This window comes from Elaeis guineensis, chromosome 5 (genome assembly GCF_000442705.2).
Source record: "Elaeis guineensis isolate ETL-2024a chromosome 5, EG11, whole genome shotgun sequence".
Lineage (NCBI taxonomy): Eukaryota > Viridiplantae > Streptophyta > Magnoliopsida > Arecales > Arecaceae > Elaeis > Elaeis guineensis.
This window is the reverse complement of record NC_025997.2, coordinates 2475251-2492916: the sequence shown is the minus strand read 5'-3', so window position 1 is coordinate 2492916 and position 17666 is coordinate 2475251. Positions and strand designations below refer to the sequence as shown.

Sequence of the window (17666 nt, the reverse complement as noted above, 5' to 3'; positions counted from 1 at the left end):
TTCGGAATACAAATCCAGTTTGAAATTTCGGAGTTTTAACTCTTCGACTGACGATCGACGCTCATCAAGGTCGAGCACCGACGTGCCGACTCGGACTTGGTATCTGCCTGAGACTGACGGCACCATCGTCGATGAAACATCGGACTCTTACAAAGATTGATGGACGGGAGTCACACTCCCACGACGATCGATGAAACATCGAACCCTTACAGGGATCGATATATCTATATTGACGGGAGTTGACACTCCTTCTACGATCATACTTTCGAGCCAGACAATCGGCTAACCTACCGACTGAGCCCCGACCAAAGAAAGGCGGAATGCCTACGCGACCGCCCTCGCGACCTACCGACCTAGCTACGGTCGGTCGAAGGATATTCGGCTTGCCACCGTCTATCGCACGATGCGACCTCAGTCGCGTCCATGACTCACCGACCGAGCTACGACCGACCGGGAGATATTCAGTTTACCACCGTATATCATGTGGCACAGTATGGATACCCGTCACAAGGGTATCGGGATCCGACTTATCGGTACTCCCTTGATTAAATGCGCCGGACGACATTCGACTGAATGCGTCGGAAGAGACCCGACTACCGACTTACGACCGGAGGAAGGATGCCCGACTTACGACCTCGATCGTCAAAGGCCGATCCAAAGTCGGGACTTGTCCTACCTTCGTGGCGGGGTGAGTTGCCGAACGTCCTAATCGAACTATATGAGTTGGCAACCTACGAGTTCGGGTGCATTCTACAACACATGAAAGGAAGAAAAACAGGCAGGGGGAAAAGTTTAAGACTGATTTCATTCAAGATCAAAAGAAGCTTACAAAGCCAGGCCGAAGCCCAGTTACAAGTGTTCTAAGAAGAAAAAACAAAAAGGATAAAAGACGACGGGGCCGCGGTCATCCTTCCGAGTCAATCTCCTCGACCGATGGAAGGTCGGGGATGACCGACGTGTCCACCGCGATCGGCACTGGGTCGACAGCCGAAGCAGGATCGTCAGTCGGCAAGGGACTGGCAGTCGACGCCGGGTCACGAGTCGCAGCCGTCTCTCCTTCGGCAGCTTGTTTCTGGATGGCCTCTCCCGCCACAGCGATGCCTCCCGACGATGGGTCGGCCATCTCTTCCGTGACTTGGTCCTCGGCTCCTAGCGGGACGATACTACTGAGGTCCAGCTCTGGGTACAGTGCTTGGACCGCATCCCAACCATCCTCGTACCCCACCCGGTACGACGTGAAGCCAGACTCCAACATTTCCTCTCGGTACTGGTCGGTGGCACGGAAGTCGTCCACCGCCCGACTTGCCAACTCCTTCGCCGACCTTGCTTCCTCTTCCGCCCGGTCGAGAGAGTCCCTTGCTGACTCTGCCTCTGCCTTCGATATGTCAGCATCGGCTTGGGCGATCGACAGGTCCTCCTCAGCCTTGGCGAGTTTCTCCAGGCTGACCCGGAGCTGCTCGCGCTCGCCCTCGAGTTCGGCGGCGACGCCGTCACGCTCGCGCCGCAGACGGTGCACGGTCCGACCCTTGCGTTTGGCTTCTTTCCGGGCCGACTTGAGCTCGGACTCGAGATGAGAGACCTCGTCCACCAGTTTCGCCTCTCGATCGGTCGACTGCTTCAGGTGGTCGACCAGCATTGTCCGGTCGGCTTCGACCGCCGCCGCCCTGTCTTTCCAAGCCGCCCGGACGTTTCCGAACCTCCGGTACCCGGCTTCGAGTTCGGACATAGTGTAGATCAGCTGCCGACGTAAGCGTTTCGTCAGGAAAGCAAAGAAAATATTAAGGAAGGAGGAGGCGAAGCGGAACTTACCTCGACCATGGTCGGATAAAACGAGGATAACATCTCGGTCACTTGCCGAGACCTCAGCGCCTCCACGTCGGTTGGGAGGAGGATCCCCTGGCACAGCCTCCTGGCAAGGTTGTGGTCGGCCAGTGCCGACGCACCTTCGGGGAACTGAGCGCTGGGTGGCACAGTGCGACTCCCCGACCTCGTGTCGTCCGCAGGGTCCATCGGGGCTTTCCCCCGATCAGCCACCCCGACCGGCGGAACCGGCAGGGAGGGGATGCTCGAGTTTGACGCGGCACCCCCCGTTGCGGCTGCAGATGCCGTCGGTTGATGTTCGGGTTCCCGATCATCATCCGGCGCCACACCTACCGGCGAAACCGTCGATGTTCCTTCCGCCGCTTCCTCCGCCGGCCTCTCCTCCGGTTGCGCTGCCGGAGCCGCGAGTGCTATCACCGGCTCCGACTGGTCGATCGCCGACGCCTCGACGATCGGCACCGCTGGGGTGGGCTTCTTCGGCGGATGCGAAGGTCCTGCCCCCGATGCCGGCCTCTTCCTCGCTGCGTACTGCCGGATCTCGACGTCGGTCGGCCACATCCTCGGAGGTGTCCCTGCGATACCGACAGAAATATTAATCTAAGAACCGGAATAAGGGCCGAATAAAAAGAGAACCGAGGGATCGGGCGATACCTAGTCGGGGGACCAAGCTCAGGCCAGCGTCATAGAGAGCTTGTTCGGTAACAAGCTCCCTCTGCTTCGGGACCGATATGTCCTTGAGTCAGTGGAAGTCCTTCCGGTCGTCCGTCTCCACCCGACTGTTCTCGTTTGCTTCGGTTCGGGGCATGCTCTAGCGAGAAGGGAAGCCCCAGGGAGAAGAAGATGAGACGAAGAAAAACTGGTTCTTCCACCTGTGGATGGACGATGGAAGACCAGTGATGAAGGAAAGACACTTCCGGGGGTTGAAGAGCCACCACCCTCGGGCCTTAGGGTGGGGTCGGAGCACAAAAAATACCCGGAAGAGCGAGATGCGAGGGTTGGTCGGCAGAAGCTGACACAACAAAGCGAAGCTGATTATTAGTCGGACGGAGTTCGGCGCCAGTTGCGCCGGACAAAGTCCGTAATAATCCAGCAGATTCCGGACGAACTCCAGAATCGGAAGCCGAAGACCCGCGCAGAGATCTTCGACGTACAATGCCAATTGGCCCGACGGAGGGTTGTTAACCCGACCGCCGACCCCTGTGGCGGAAAGTTGAAACTGCTCCGGGATGCGATACTGATCCCGAAGCCGATCAACGTTCGGCCCCGAAAGCGAGGAAACCTCAACTTCCGGAGTCAACCGAGGGTCATCGGTCGGATTTCCCGATCGAGCCCCCCGAGATGGATTTTCGGCCATCGCACCAGAATCGAGGGAAAGGCGAGGCCGGAGAAGAAGAAGAAGAGGAAGAAGGAGAAGAAGAAGAAGAAGGAAGGGAAGGATCACGAACCCCAGGAGACCGGAAGGAGAGGCAACTGCCGGCGCCGACGGAGGAACCACTCGGACAGAGTCTCTGCAGCAAATTGTTCAGGGTGGGGCTTCGAGCGCAGGCGGCCCTATATATATAGGGCCGTTCAATGGCCAAGATGACCCCGCGCCGATCGAGGTCCCCCGGATGGGCGACACGTGGCGACGTCCGGGCCCTCCATTTAACCCGATGGTCCGGCGCGCCCATCCCGAGAAAGCTGCACCGCCCTCATTTAATACGGAGGATGCTGGTCCCAACCACCTCCGACACGTGGCAAGAGGACCGCGGTTCCGAATTTAATCGCCCGCGGCGATTCGCGTTCCCGATGGGATGCTTGACAGCGCCCCGCACTCCCAGAATCGGCGTTGGGCGGCGATTTGCGTTCCCCAAAAGGTGCCGGGCACTCGATCGCCTGACGCAAATCGTCCGGCACCTGATCGCCTGACACCAAATCGTCCGGCACTCGACCGCCCGACGTAACATCTGACGCCGACAAGACGGGACTCCTGACACCGACGTAACGTCTGATGTCAGCGAATCGCTCGGCATTCATGAGACACCTGACATCGTATCGACTCGCGGTATGGTCGGGTTGTGGCATACGACGAATCCATTCCTTTTCGCCCGGCGTTGCTGCCCAAACGGAGGCATTGGCCAGCATACCGTCCGACTCAGGAGTGGAGGGGGGCAACTGTTGGGGGATACCAACTGTTCCCGCTCACGACGGCTCATGGTCGAACATACCCGACCGACCGATCGACCGACCGACCGACCGACCGTTTGATCGACCGACCGACCGACCGATCGACCGACCGTTCGACCGATCGATCGACCGACGGACCGACCGACCGGACGCCATCACCGACCGATTAACGGCCCTTTACCGACTGAGGATATGTCGGTCGGACAGACCTTTCTCACTCTCCCGACCGACAGAACCGGGGAGTCCGATGGCCGACTCTCGCAACATGCCCGGCTGATTATCAGAGGGGCCCGAATCTTCGCCCGACGCCACACAAATGACCACCGACCTAGGGTCGGTCGACTCCTCCGATCGCCGTACAGCTGCCAGAGACTGTCAGCCCTGACAGCGACATGCGACACTGCCACCTAAGGGCATTATCCCGCCTAGGGCATTGTCAACCCTAGTGATTTGACAGTCCCACGGCGGTGTGACACTTTCACGGCGACTCTGACAGTCTACAGTGAGTTGACAATTCCTCAATTGTCTGCGCCATTAATGACGGCGCCATACCACGCTCCACTATATATATATCGGGGAAGGCAACAATGCAGGGGGTCTGGAAAACAACAGGCTTGCTCCCTCTAACTCTCTCTTTCTCTCTCTCGATTGAGCTCTCTGTCTTCATTTCATTGTTGTCCAGTCACCTCCCTGACTTGACCGTCGGAGGGTCCCCGTCGGAGTCACCACCGGTCTGTGTGAACTTCCTTTTTTGCAGGCGCTCATTCCCGGCGACCAGGCGATGAGGGGATTGATAGCAACAAGTTCAATGCACCAAAAGCCACCATGCTACAAAGATACAGAATTGGATTCAACATGATAATTGCCATAAAGACAACATTATTCGGCAGCCATAAACAGACGCTGCTTAATATTATTATATAATTTTTTTTTTGTAGAGAAACATTATTATAGGATTAATCTGGAACCTGCAAGGTCACTCACAAAATTTAAACGGTACTAAAACCAATACAACAAAAATTTTAGAAACCATAAGCACAATTAAAATGTTCCATATGATCATATAAGAATAATAGTTATTGGTGCACAAGAAGAAAATAATATTTTATTGTTGTCATTGAAATCTGACTTTTGTTTGGATTGGTTGGAGCAGCGATTTGTCCTCCTAAAAAATGATCTACAAAATAAATTCTGATCGGAGATGGCTTCAATAAGAATTTTTTGATGTCCAAATCAGATTTTAGGAAACAGAAAGAAAAAGCGTGCATAAGAGAATAGTATATGTACCTGTAGGATCTTTTTGGGATCTTCTTTTTTATAGAGAGAGGTGGAAACCATTGAGGGACGATATTTTAGGTTCATTCCGATCGATTCGGATGCACAATGATGGGATTTGGGATCAAAATTTTCGAGATGTGGTGATTATACTTGCCTTATCCACTTTCGGAGTTAGTTGGACTGTTTTGAATTTGAAAAAAGACGGGATCCCTAGATTCATTTTGGCAGGTGTTCCATATATACGATCGAGATTAAGATCAGTGAGTGAGGCCTAAATTGGCAGCTGTATTTGGAGTCGGCCAGGAGTTGAGATCGGCGGCTGACATTAAAATTAGCGGCTGATGGGAGGTTCGGTGATTGGCATCGGATTCGGTGACTATTATTATCGTCCGCAAAGCGCCTCTTGTCTAGATGGTTTTGGAGAAGCTTCTCATCGGCTTCTTGACCTTTAACCAGAGACAGAGAGATTTCTTTTGGTTAGAGGAGATCTTGGAAGGACTCCTTGCTGATCTCTTAACCTTCGACTGGAGATGGAGGGGATCTTTGCAGACTTCTCGCTTTCTTCGTGTGGATCGGCAGTTCAGAGTGTAGGTCGGCGATGGCTTCGTATGGTCAAAATCTCTACATATTTTCAGATTGAATATTACGATGTTACCCTAACCCTTATCATTCCTTTTTATCTTTAAAAAAATATTTTATCATTGCCATCAACTAATAAGCGGTTCACTTAATTTGTGACACCATAAGCCACCAATGGTTCTGGCCCTCAACATTACTACTCCCATTTTACCGTGCTTAACGTAACCCAACCGTGCCCGCCGTCAGCACCCACGGATTCCCTTTTTTTTTTTTTTTCCCTTTCCGTCGTAGACCATATGACCCAAGGTCACACGAGCGAGAGCGCACGTGTATGCGGCCCCCGCATGACGGATTGGCCACACGCGCCACGTTGTGCTCCCCCCCTGAAGGCACGTCGACACGTGTTCCGCCGGGGGACCACCTCAGCTCTGAAGCTGTGGACCCGTCCTCCACGTGCTTCCGATCACGAGCACCGGAGAATCCATGGAACCCCGCCGGCTATAGACGGTTGCCGTAGATCATAGGGTCAGAACGCGCCCACGTAGCACGCTCGGGTTCCAAGAAGGAGCCTCGGGATTTTATCTTTTTTTAATAATTTTCGCACTCCCTTCTTTTTTTCCCCCTTTTCCTAAGTTTTAATATTCCGTACTAATACGGGAAGCGGGGTCAGATCACCACTCTTTCAGAGTCCCTTCATTAGCCCTTTTTTCCTAGCTCTCTCTCCGTTCATCTCCTCGCTATCTTAGGTAAGATTTCGATAAGGTACGCTTCGCTCTTTCCCTTTCTGTTGTTCTCTTCATCGATCTGGCCCGCGATTTTCTTCGATTTCTAGGGTTCCCGGCCTCAAAAGGCTTTTTTTTTTTTTACCAAAATTTTCCCGATTAAATCGTGTTTCCAGGGGTAGGGAAGTGTTGGGATTCAGTTGCATGTTCTTTGGGTTGGTTCTTTTGAAGTATTTCGTGATGCTCTCTTTTACTTAATCGAAGGAAATTTACTAGCTTTGTCATGTTTATGATCTGTTTAGGTTCTTATCTCCGGTCAACTTTATCTTGGTGTTTCAAGATTTAGTAAAGTATCTTGTTTGCAGAGATTTTTGGGTTCTGCTCTTCCAATACTGAACCGTGTGCATGTCTATATTGGTAAAGCTAGAACTTTTCTTGCTATTTTGATAGTTTTTTCCGAGGTTATCGGTTTTGAGTGGACCATAATATCGGTTTTCAACTTTTGGGGTGATTTAGATGTGCATATGAGGAGGATTTTTTGGTGGAAAAAATGGGCATATCACCGAGTTGGATTAACTAGACTGCTGGTGGTGATCTCTAAAGTAGGTTAGTGTGAAGTTCTTAGAAGTCGTTAGTTATGGATCGTGGTGTCAGGGAGCTGTCTGGTTTGATGAATGGGTTGAGGTATGATGATATTTACTCTGGTCAGAACAACGTGAATGGTCTTAGATTCGGACCATCTCAGCCCTCCTTGAATCACGGTAGCCGTAGCCGTATGAACTTGACCCAAATGTTTCCTGGTACCAACCCTATAAATCCAGAGGGCAATCCTTCATCTGCTCATCGATCAAGTCCCGGAAGGGATAGCCCAGAAGATTTTGAGATCTTCTCAGATATATCCCTCAACTACATAAGCAGGATGCTCATGGAAGAGGACATAGATGAGAAGGTCAGTAACTATCAGGAGGAGTCAGCCCTTCGAGCTGCAGAGAAACCCTTCTATGAGATCCTTGGTCAGAAGTATCCGCCTTCACCTGATCGGCCGCCGCTCTATTCGCAGCACGGTCTGGAGAGCCCTGATGAGAGCAGCCACAGTAACTATGGAAACTCCAACAGTGGTAGCAATATCAGCGGGGTGACGGATAATAGCTGGGCGCATGATTTTAGTGAATACCAGCAATCACAAGCTTTCCCTGCCTCTTTTGAGCACCCTTACCGGTCTTCATTGAGCTCCTCTAACAGTGTCGGTAATGTGGCTGAAGCAGGATTAGATCAAGAGTCCCTAATCAGCACTGGTAGGCTTCCTGATCTGCTGATCGAAAGCCTGCCTGCTTGGCAGTTCAGGAGAGGAGTTGAAGAAGCACGCAGGTTCCTTCCGAGCAATGATAAGCTGACAATTGATTTGGAGGCCAATGGGGTGTCATCATTACCTCAGGAGCCAAAAGCTGCTGGTGGTCTTGTGGGGGTCAAGGCGGAGGAGGAGCCAGAATATCCTGTTTATGGGTCCAGAGGTCGAAAGAATCTGCACCGCGAAGACTTGGATCTGGAGGAGGGGAGGAGCAATAAACAGTCAGCTATTTACTCTGAGGGCACTATCCGGTCTGAAATGTTTGATTTGGTTTTGCTCTGTCAGGGAGACAAGTGTTCGCAGAAGATGTCTGATCTACGGGAGGCAATGCAGAATGAAGCAAACAGAAACACACAGAATGAGCATGCTAAAGGATCGAGTGGTGGGAAGGCGCGAGGGAAGAAGCAAACCAAGAGAGAGGTGGTGGATCTTAGAACTTTGCTCATACATTGTGCTCAAGCGGTGGCGGCTGATGACCGTCGGACTGCCGGCGAACTACTAAAGCAGATCAGACAGCACTCTTCGCCAACTGGAGATGGAACTCAGAGATTGGCATGCTGCTTTGCTGATGGACTTGAGGCCCGCTTGGCTGGCACGGGCAGACAGATCTATCACACCCTTGTGGCAAAGAGGACGACGGCCACCGATATATTGAAAGCATACCATCTCTATCTGGCAGCATGCCCTTTCAAGAAGGTTTCACACTTCTTTGCCAACCACACCATCCTCAAGGTTGCAGAGAAGGCATCAAGGGTGCATATCATAGATTTTGGCATTTATTTCGGCTTCCAGTGGCCATGCCTCATCCAACGTCTTGCTGGCAGGGCTGAAGGGCCTCCAAAGCTTCGGATTACGGGCATTGATGTACCCCAGCCCGGTTTCCGTCCGACGGAGCGGATAGAAGAGACGGGGCGTCGGCTAGCAGATTACGCCAAAAGTTTCCAAGTTCCTTTCGAGTATCAAGGCATTGCATCGAAATGGGAGACCATTCGTGTGGAGGATCTCAAAATCGACAAAGATGAGGTGGTTATCGTCAACTGCTTGTACCGCTTCAGGAATCTCGTGGATGAGACCGTCATTGTAGACAGCCCGAGGAATAAAGTTCTCAACACTATAAGGAAGATGAACCCTGATATCTTCATCCATGGAGTTGTGAATGGATCGTACAGCGCTCCCTTCTTCGTGACACGCTTCCGGGAGGCCCTGTTTCACTACTCTGCATTGTTTGACATGCTTGAAACTAATGTGCCACGGGAGGATGAGCAGAGGTTGCTGATTGAAAGGGATCTTTTTGGACGGGATGCTCTTAACGTGATAGCATGCGAGGGCTCGGAAAGGGTAGAGAGACCCGAGACTTACAAGCAGTGGCAGGTGAGGAATCTCAGGGCTGGGTTCACGCAGCTTCCTCTGGACCCGGATATCATGAAGAAAGCCAAGGACAAAGTGAAAACCCGTTATCACAAGGACTTCGTTATAGATGAAGACAGTCGGTGGCTGCTGCAGGGCTGGAAGGGGAGAATCATCTATACACTGTCCACATGGAAGCCTTACGAAACCTAGTCTATTTCCCCGTATGTTCCGAGGAAAAAAAAAAAGCCTCGCTTTCTCCTACCTTTGGACCTTGATTTGTCTCTACCGGTGATCAGCCACATTACTTAATTCAAGGTTCGTGACTTTCATGTCGTCTATTTTAAACGTGGATATTGACTGATTCTATGATGAATGACCTGTGGTGGTGCAGACGTCTTGGACCTGATTATTTCAAAGGCAGGCGTACATGGTTCGCTCTTGGTCGGTGGCTATGGCTGCTGAAGCTCATTAAACTGTGGACCAGCAAGGGTGACCAAGGTCCTGTGAAGGACGGAAAGTAGGAGCTGGAGGGAAATTAGAGAGCAAACAGCAAATGAAAATGTAATCAGTCTAGGATATGCTTATCCTGTAGTAGGTTGGGTTTGCAAGAAATTATGTTAAAATCTTGGACAAATTATGGTAGAAACATAAGTGCCCAAGGATCGCTGTTTCTTTTTTATCGGGCTTTTGTCAGCGGCTAATCCTCTATCGAGTACTTTATATGCCTCTTTTGCTTTTCTACTTTTCTAGCTTGTGTAACCTCATTTGAGTCATGTGTGCACATGTATGCCAGCCTGTCTATATCAGCTACTACTGTTGATGTGTAAGTTCCACCATTCTGCATTATTCTTTTATGGATTTAATCGTAATGTTTGACCCGTGTGATGTTGACATGTTCGCGGCAAACTCCAGCGAGTTCCGGTTCATGTGATTATTTAAAGGGATGGTACAGTGATTATTGTCCTCGACATTTCAGTTTGAACCTTGAGATTGATTTCTTGATGTAGTCTGTCGAGATCTTTAAGACGATGAACTGTGTAGTTTAGAAAATTTCGTGGCCCTACCACCGAGCTTGCTCGAATGATATTTCCTCCTGCCATCTAGGTAGGAGGTCGGGATTCGATTCGAATCACTTCTACAAGTGTAGAGCGGTTTAGCTAATATTTGTCTTAAAAAAAATTTGTGATCCTGGTACACGCTGGATTTACGATTTTATTTACCATGAAGCTTGCAAGTATACTCTCCTTGCGAGAAGGTTGGGTGCCAAACTCAGTGTGCTTAAATAATAATTGGCCGAGGTCTGCAGCCTCAAGTGCTACGGGGACTAGCAGAGGAATGGGTAGGAAAGATGTTGGGTTTTTTCTGAATGGAGGCTGTTGGGGTCCACACCCTCTGATTCGTTAATGCCCCAACCGTACAGCCCCCTGATCCTTCCGACAATCTACAGTGGCAACAATTAGCCTCCTTGTAGAGCAATTTGTCGCATCAGAAAACTGTCCCACATCTCGTCTATTGGATTAATATGCTCGTGCCTTCTAGAATCAAGCAGAAAGTGCGGAGTTCCAAACATACCAAAAGATGAATACCGATGGGAGGGGCATTTTCCGAATAAGTTCATCATCCACTCCTAAAAGGTTAAAGAATCATCCTGTCCTCCACAACACAAAACGGATAACGCATTATAATGTTCGTGGCAATCCTAAAAGTGTTCTCATAACCTCACCAAGGTCATCACTCAAGCGCCACATCCGAAGCCCATCACTGAGCAAAATAAAGCGGGAAGGGCATTCTCGCAGTTCACGGCTTGTTTTCATATTACAATGCAAAAAGCAATCTCATTTTGGCAATTTTTCAAGTAGGCGACATACACATTATGACAATGCAAGCAAAAGTAAAGAGAAAGCAAAACAAAAATACAGACATCGCGACAGTGAAACAAGCACTAGGATTATTAAACTTTCAGATGTCATACTCGCACTTTCTTCATCTAGTCATGTGAGCAAGGACAATACTGAAGTAGCATTCCTCGACCAACCCTCTAACAGAAAAAATCATGGTCAAATATTTTAAAAGTCGGAAAAAAACGCTTTTTTGGTGATAAACAAAGAAATCAGGCTTTGACTTCCCCACCACACACCTCCACAACGTGTTCTTGCCAGCACAAGATAGAGAACTAATCACATGTTAGCAGCATGCTGATAAGAAGCTTCTAAATGGCTATGCTGAGTTACATTTGTGAAAAATGAAAAAAAAGATTAGAGCGAAAGGAAAACACTCCGGCTTAGTATGCACCTTCCTTTTATTTTTCTTTCACTTTTTGTTTTCAATAAAATATAAGCTTGAAAGAAAATTTAATTATATTTTCGAGCATGCAATTGCCAATGAGTAATATTCAATACACGGGTGGTCCGTTATGTTTATGTTTCAGGCATGCAGGCAAACTAGAAAAGTAAGGAGATTACCAGCAGGACTGCATCATGATGCACACCAAAATATCAAGATTGCACTACCGTCCGTTGTGCCGTATTATTTGCATGACTCCATTGATTTTCATTCCACATTGCCATGTACCCACTAATTAATGCAGTAAACAGTAACATGATAATGGGGATAAAGCATGAATGCAGTGATAAGAAAAGAAAAGATATTATAGCTCACCCTCTTCTAGGAAAATTAAAAGAATAAAGAAAGGAAATCTAACAGTTCTGAAGGATTTCAGCAGACAGATATGTAGCTCTAACCTTCAAATTCCTCACCTCGTTTCAAAAAATGCTTAATAACTGGATATACCTGGAAAGGTCTTCAGCGAAAAATTAGACTGCTCGGTCTTTTCTAGTAAAAGAATAAAAAGAAAGAATATGTGAATAACAGCAAAACAGTATAAGAGGGAAAATTCTTTTTTCATTTTTTCCGAGGGAAAATAACAGGGAAAATTCATTTCAAAGAAGAGTTAAATGTAGGACACATTGACCTTTGGCCTCCCAGTGGTAGCAGGGATCGATGAGCATAACTGTAATACAGGTCTCCAGTAGAAACAACATGGTTATACCATCATATGAAATATCAAAAGACGCATACCAACCCAAGAGCGAAGGTGGGAGGGAGGAAGGGGGGTGTGGGTGGTGGCCTGGTGGGGAGCAGTGAGGGAGAGAGAGTCAACTAAATCCATACCTTTCTCTGCATAACCACCCTGCAAACGAAGAAAAAGAGGAGAAGCCACGGAGTTTCTGCTGTCTACAGAACTCTCGAATCTCAGTGTGTTCATGCCTCCTGCTTTACTCCAGCATCAGTTTTCAGCATCATGTTCCACCACTTGGCTGCAGTTCTCTAATCCCTAAGCAGCCAGGTAGGTCTAGTATCCAAGTGGCATGTATTCCAATCTAGACCGAGAAGCCAAAACCACAAGTAGTAATCTACCATGTAACCACATTTTTAAATTATCACAAATGCTGCTCTTAAGCATTCTAATTAGCTTTATCTAATATACATCCATTTCATAACTGGCAACCCTTCCAACCACAACAAATCACTCACTCACACACACACACACACACACACACACACACACACACACACAGATGAAAAATACATCTTGTAGATGGAGTGAAGACCTAAATCTGACTAAGCCACCGTATTGGGAACCATCCAGTGTAGAGAATACCTTTAAACTGGAGAGAAGGATTCAACCCTTTAGACCATGCAAATTGTTAACAGAGTTCACATCCATGATAAAACACTGTCAAAGCAGATGCCTAATAAGCACTAATTTTATCTAAAAACAAGCAACAAATGGGAGAGAAGCAACATCAGTTATAAAGCACGCTACTGAAATACAAGCAGCATCCTAATGGTGCTAACCCTTATTTGTTGATTTTGGTGGTCTGAGAACATTCCAGTCCAGCTTTTCACGCTTGTGCTGCTTATAAGAACCTTTCCTATTAATCTTGGAGGATGATTGTCCATCACCATCCCCACTTACACTTTTCAGCACCTTATGAGGTGATGATGTTTCCATTTCCATTTCTGGCTTCTTCCTTTTGAGGTCTACGTCAGAAATGTTTTCTTGGCTAGCTATAGTTGAGTCCTCAGATCTGACTGCAGAACTTCCATCTACTCTGCTTGTCGTAAAAGAGAAAAAGAGGAGTCTTAGCAAGTTATCTCCACAAAGTGAGCTACAATTTAGAAACACAACCATATGTAACCCAATGAATCTAGGAGTTCATGATTTATTGATTATCTGCTTGTCTTCAAGTTTCAAATGCAAACTTGTGAAGGGAAAACATGTTTTGTATAACAAAATATGAAGCACATCAAACGAGACCTAACTTATAGTGGACATTCATTTGCTTATGAATTGTGATTATACACTTATTAAAGCTATGCCGAGTCACAAATCTAAAATCCTGGACATGATGGGTAAGGTGAATATATCAGATGAATGAAAAAGATTTGACAACCAGTCTGGTTTGAACTCCAGTGAAATCTAGAATAACTAGCATAATCTTGACAGAGTAAATACATGTTTTATTTTCCGCATTAGATCTTTTTCCCCTCTTAGACTAGGATGTGCCAGGAAACTAAAGATGGATTCCCTGGCAAATGTTATATAGCTAGATTTATCCCTGGTTCTAATCTCTAAAGAAGTCTTAATCATAGTGAGAGAATATCTTCTTAATATTAAAATTTTCGGGTTTTTTTTTTAAAAAAAAAACCCATCCATACCATCTTTGCTTGGCCTGCTTAAAAAAAAAAAACCCATCCATACCATCTTTGCTTGGCCCGCTCTCAAGTTTGTATCACCCATTAATCTGTCATGAAAAAATGGCAGGTACAACATCAATATGTATTGCTTGAACAGGCTTCCTGTTAAGTGCAACATGCAGGTAATATTGCAATTCAGGGAGACAGAGAATCTCTATATGATTCTTCCCCCACCCTCCCACCCCCAGCCCTCCATCCTCTTTGATAAGTGATTGGAGCCCTTAGACTTTTCATTCTAGTTTGCTTTCAATTACAGAAGCGGTGAGAAAAGATGATTAAAGAGCATTCTCATTGAAAACATAATCAAGTTCTCGAGGATGAATCATATAAATATGCTAAATACTGACCAACCCAAATACCTCAATGCCCAACTAAAGATTTGAGTTCTTCCTCTCTTTTTCCCTTCATGTATATGCTTATAACCTCTAGATTTTTCCCCCTCTAATGCATATAACTTCTATAGTGTTGTCAACAGCAACTATGTTGAGAAGGAAACTACTAAGCAAGCTAATTACAAGAGGATGAAAGAAAGAATTTTGGGTTATTGTAAACAAATATTAGCCTCATTTGAAAAGTTTAGACATGTAACTTCAACCCATAGCTTGCTTTATGTTTTTAATGGATAAATAGCAACAAACTTAACTCAAAATCATATAAGTTTGTTGTATAATACACTGTAAGCTTTACACTAAATTGCTGAAGTAGCATCAAATATCTTCCACTTGTACAGTCCGAAGTGGTTCCATATATAAACTATCCATTTGTCAGAAAACCAGGGGTACTAGCCCTAAAAACACGGGTCTCCCCTCAAACCATATATTCCACCCAGCACCAATCTTTACCCCACCATCCCTCATCCTCTAAATTCCTCATTGGTCAAACTGGCATTAGACTCATCAAAAATAATGGATACATTTGACACAAGGCACTGTTTGAAACTTGGAAAGGCTGTGTCTAAGCCAATATGTTGTGTAGTCACTCTATATTTCCAGAAACTAGGTCTCCTTCTACTTTTTGCAGCAAAAGCAGCATAGTTCAACACAATATGGGTTAATTGTTGAGATTCTGTGATGAAAAATCCACTGCAACTGGATCAAGGCATATATATTTTTGTTTCTAATAGATGACTTCCTAAAAAAATTTTTTAGTTAATGACTGTGGTAAAGCAATTTTATGGTACAAAACAGTTTCCATATGGAAAAATATTATGCTCATTAAGCCAAACTGAAAGCGTGATAATGTATTTGTTGTTAGCCTTAGATGATGCAAAGTCAGTCTAAAATCAGCTAGACAAGTTTCAGGCATCAATTTCCAATTCATGTAAATCTTGATCCACAGGATTTTGTAGAAAGCATCTAGCTTACTAGAAATGCCATCTAGGCATGTAAAGATCACTTAAGCACATAATAAGTTTGGTTTATGCTATATATATTTGGCAACAGAGCATTAAAGTACCTGTAGCAAAATGCATCTACAAATTTGTCATAGGGCTTCAATTAAATTGTATATTCATGGGGACAGTAAGAGCTCTAGATAATTCCTGGTAATTGAATCCAACAGCTCATTAAAGATCAAACAATTATAAAGGAAGCACCCTGTTTCTCCAGTACATATTGATTTACTGGGAATATCATAGTCCATAACACTGGAGCTAATTAATACATCAACTTAACTCACTACAGATAAGAAACTGCAGAAGTTCAATAAAATTCAGATATTTACAACAAACAGTACACCTGTTATAAATTCCACCATTTTGATGATCATTATTAGATGAACTTGTTTGCATTTGATGGATGTTTGTTGCCTCCTCATTTAATTTCTACAAGACAAGCATATGAAAGAAGAGCAACATTAAAAAGGAAGAAGAAATAAAATTTTTGTTTCAGTTAAAATAACCAAATGACCAATTCTCAGAACTCACTTCAATAGAAGGATTGAAACTCTGAAATGACATCCGACCTTTTAATGCTCCTGGATGAGGATTCCCCTCCATTATAACTATGCTGCAAGAAACCAAACAGAAGTAAAACTTGTCCCGTCCCAAAGTGAAGGGGGGAAGTCTCCAACAGAAGAAAATCACATTCACATGCAATATAAATAAAATTCTCAATGCACTGGTTCCAGTTATAATGTGATTATGTTTCTGAGTGTTTTGCGTGAAGGAAAACCATTTTCAAAGCCTACATAGAATGTTGTCAAGTCTAGGGAGACCAAAGAACTTATTTTATGTTTTAAATTCAAGGTGGTTCAATTTGTTCATGGTTAAGCCCCCTTACAATTAAAATGAGTCTCCTCTTAATATTGGTAATCTACTATAATGCCTCGTCAATAAATTAAATAGACTCAACACCTTGTCCTCAAGGTACAATCCAGAGTCCTTTTTTCCCATCCTTAATGCATAATTCCACAAAACTAAATTCCAATAAGCTACTGATCAAGAAAACAAACACGTTGTGAGCAATATACAATTTACAGAAAGGCATCACATCTTCTGATAGAATTTCCAATAATCAGCACCCGGAAGGAAAAACAAAATTAAAAATCGATCTAAAACAGTTTTCAAATTAATCGAAAGGCGTTTCAACCCTTTGCCATCTACTACCAGGCATCGAAACACGCACGACACACAAACAGTTCCGTTCGAACCAAGATAGGGCAAAAGCTAGAAGGGACAACAGTTACCATCTTCTGGTAGGGACGGCTGAACCACCGAACCTCCCATCGGCCTTTACACTTTCCTCCTTTGGCTTCGCTTCTCTCTGAGCCGCCCTTTGCATGAACTGCAAATGATCCAAAAACAGAAGCTCAGATTACATCCCATCTGGGAAAAGAGAAAGATGGGAAGGGGGAGGACTGTCGAATCTCGCCTTCAAGTTCTTGAGCGTGTTGGAGAGCTCGCGCTTCGCCATTATTATCTATCGATTTCTAGGGTTTCGCTAGCGAGAACAAGAAACAAGGATCTAGAGTTACGAGGGAAGTCAGGGGAAACCCCAAGAAATAAAACCCACTCTCGGCTCCACCGTGAGAGCGAGAGAAGCTCCGTCTTTAGAGAGGGACGCGGGGTTTCTCCCTTTCCACCGTTCCGAAGCGACGGCTAGGTTTTCTTCCTGATCCCACGAGCTATGCAGAAACCCGTTCCTGTACAATTGGGTTGGAATTGAGGGGCGCTTGGTTCGGTCGGATTCAGAATCGAATTTAGAATGAAAATCAAAATAATTTAAAATTAAAATTAAAATAATTAAATTTTTTAAAATATTTAATCTATGATCAAAATTAAAATTGAAATGAAAATTTGAATCCATAAAAAAAAATAAAAATTATAATTTAAAATTTACAATTGATGTACAAAATTGTAATCGAAATGATTGGAATGGAAGTTATCTATTCCGATTTCGATTTCGATTTCGATTTTAGATCTCCACTTTTTGCAACCAAGCATCTTTTTAGCGCTGATCAGATCCAGACTTGACACAAAATATCAAAGTTTAAATAGTTCCCACCTAAATTTTAACTAAAAATAAATATAATTTAGGTGGGGGCCCAACCCATAATCAGCTCTCGATTGCAAATCCAATAAAATATGGATTGAATCATCCATCGTAAGCATGGCATGTATAACCAAACACCACATAACCTAA

The 17666-nt window shown here is 45.7% G+C and overlaps 2 protein-coding genes across 7 annotated transcripts; one reads left to right on the top strand and one right to left on the bottom strand.

Annotated features, from left to right (window-relative positions):
• Positions 1–6459: 6459 nt before the first annotated feature.
• LOC105044385 (scarecrow-like protein 9) lies at positions 6460–10091 on the top strand. Of its 6 annotated transcripts, none has more exons than XM_073257123.1 (3): positions 6467–6606; positions 6869–6983; positions 7083–10091. In XM_073257123.1, the coding sequence occupies exon 3, from the start codon at positions 7204–7206 to the stop codon at positions 9472–9474; it is 2271 nt and encodes a 756-aa protein (XP_073113224.1). In that variant the 5' UTR covers positions 6467–6606; positions 6869–6983; positions 7083–7203; the 3' UTR covers positions 9475–10091. The 6 variants fall into 6 exon arrangements, 5 of the variants coding, with proteins under 5 accessions (XP_073113227.1, XP_073113224.1, XP_073113226.1 ...); XM_073257124.1 differs by having other exon boundaries at positions 6494–6590; XM_073257126.1 differs by lacking the exon at positions 6869–6983 and having other exon boundaries at positions 6460–6590.
• Positions 10092–12933: 2842 nt separating this feature from the next.
• Positions 12934–17163, bottom strand: LOC105044384 (uncharacterized). The gene is made up of 6 exons (XM_029264389.2): positions 16896–17163; positions 16711–16808; positions 15950–16031; positions 15762–15847; positions 13123–13379; positions 12934–13000 (listed from the first exon to the last, which is right to left on the bottom strand). Exons 1-6 carry the CDS (start codon positions 16935–16937, stop codon positions 12972–12974), a joined length of 594 nt encoding a protein of 197 aa, XP_029120222.1. The 5' UTR covers positions 16938–17163; the 3' UTR covers positions 12934–12971.
• Positions 17164–17666: the final 503 nt, after the last annotated feature.

What these genes read in the sequence shown, in the direction of transcription:
- LOC105044385 (XM_073257126.1), top strand. Translation starts at nt 7,204, where the DNA reads ATGGATCGTGGTGTCAGGGAGCTGTCTGGTTTGATGAATGGGTTGAGG.
- LOC105044384 (XM_029264389.2), bottom strand. Translation starts at nt 16,937, where the DNA reads ATGGCGAAGCGCGAGCTCTCCAACACGCTCAAGAACTTGAAG. An exon ending in AATGGTGGAATTTATAACAG is followed by an intron (nt 13,380 to 15,761) that starts GTGTACTGTTTG and finishes TACGACAAGCAG; the next exon opens with AGTAGATGGAAGTTCTGCAG. An exon ending in ACCAAAATCAACAAATAAGG is followed by an intron (nt 13,001 to 13,122) that starts GTTAGCACCATT and finishes CTGCTTTGACAG; the next exon opens with TGTTTTATCATGGATGTGAA.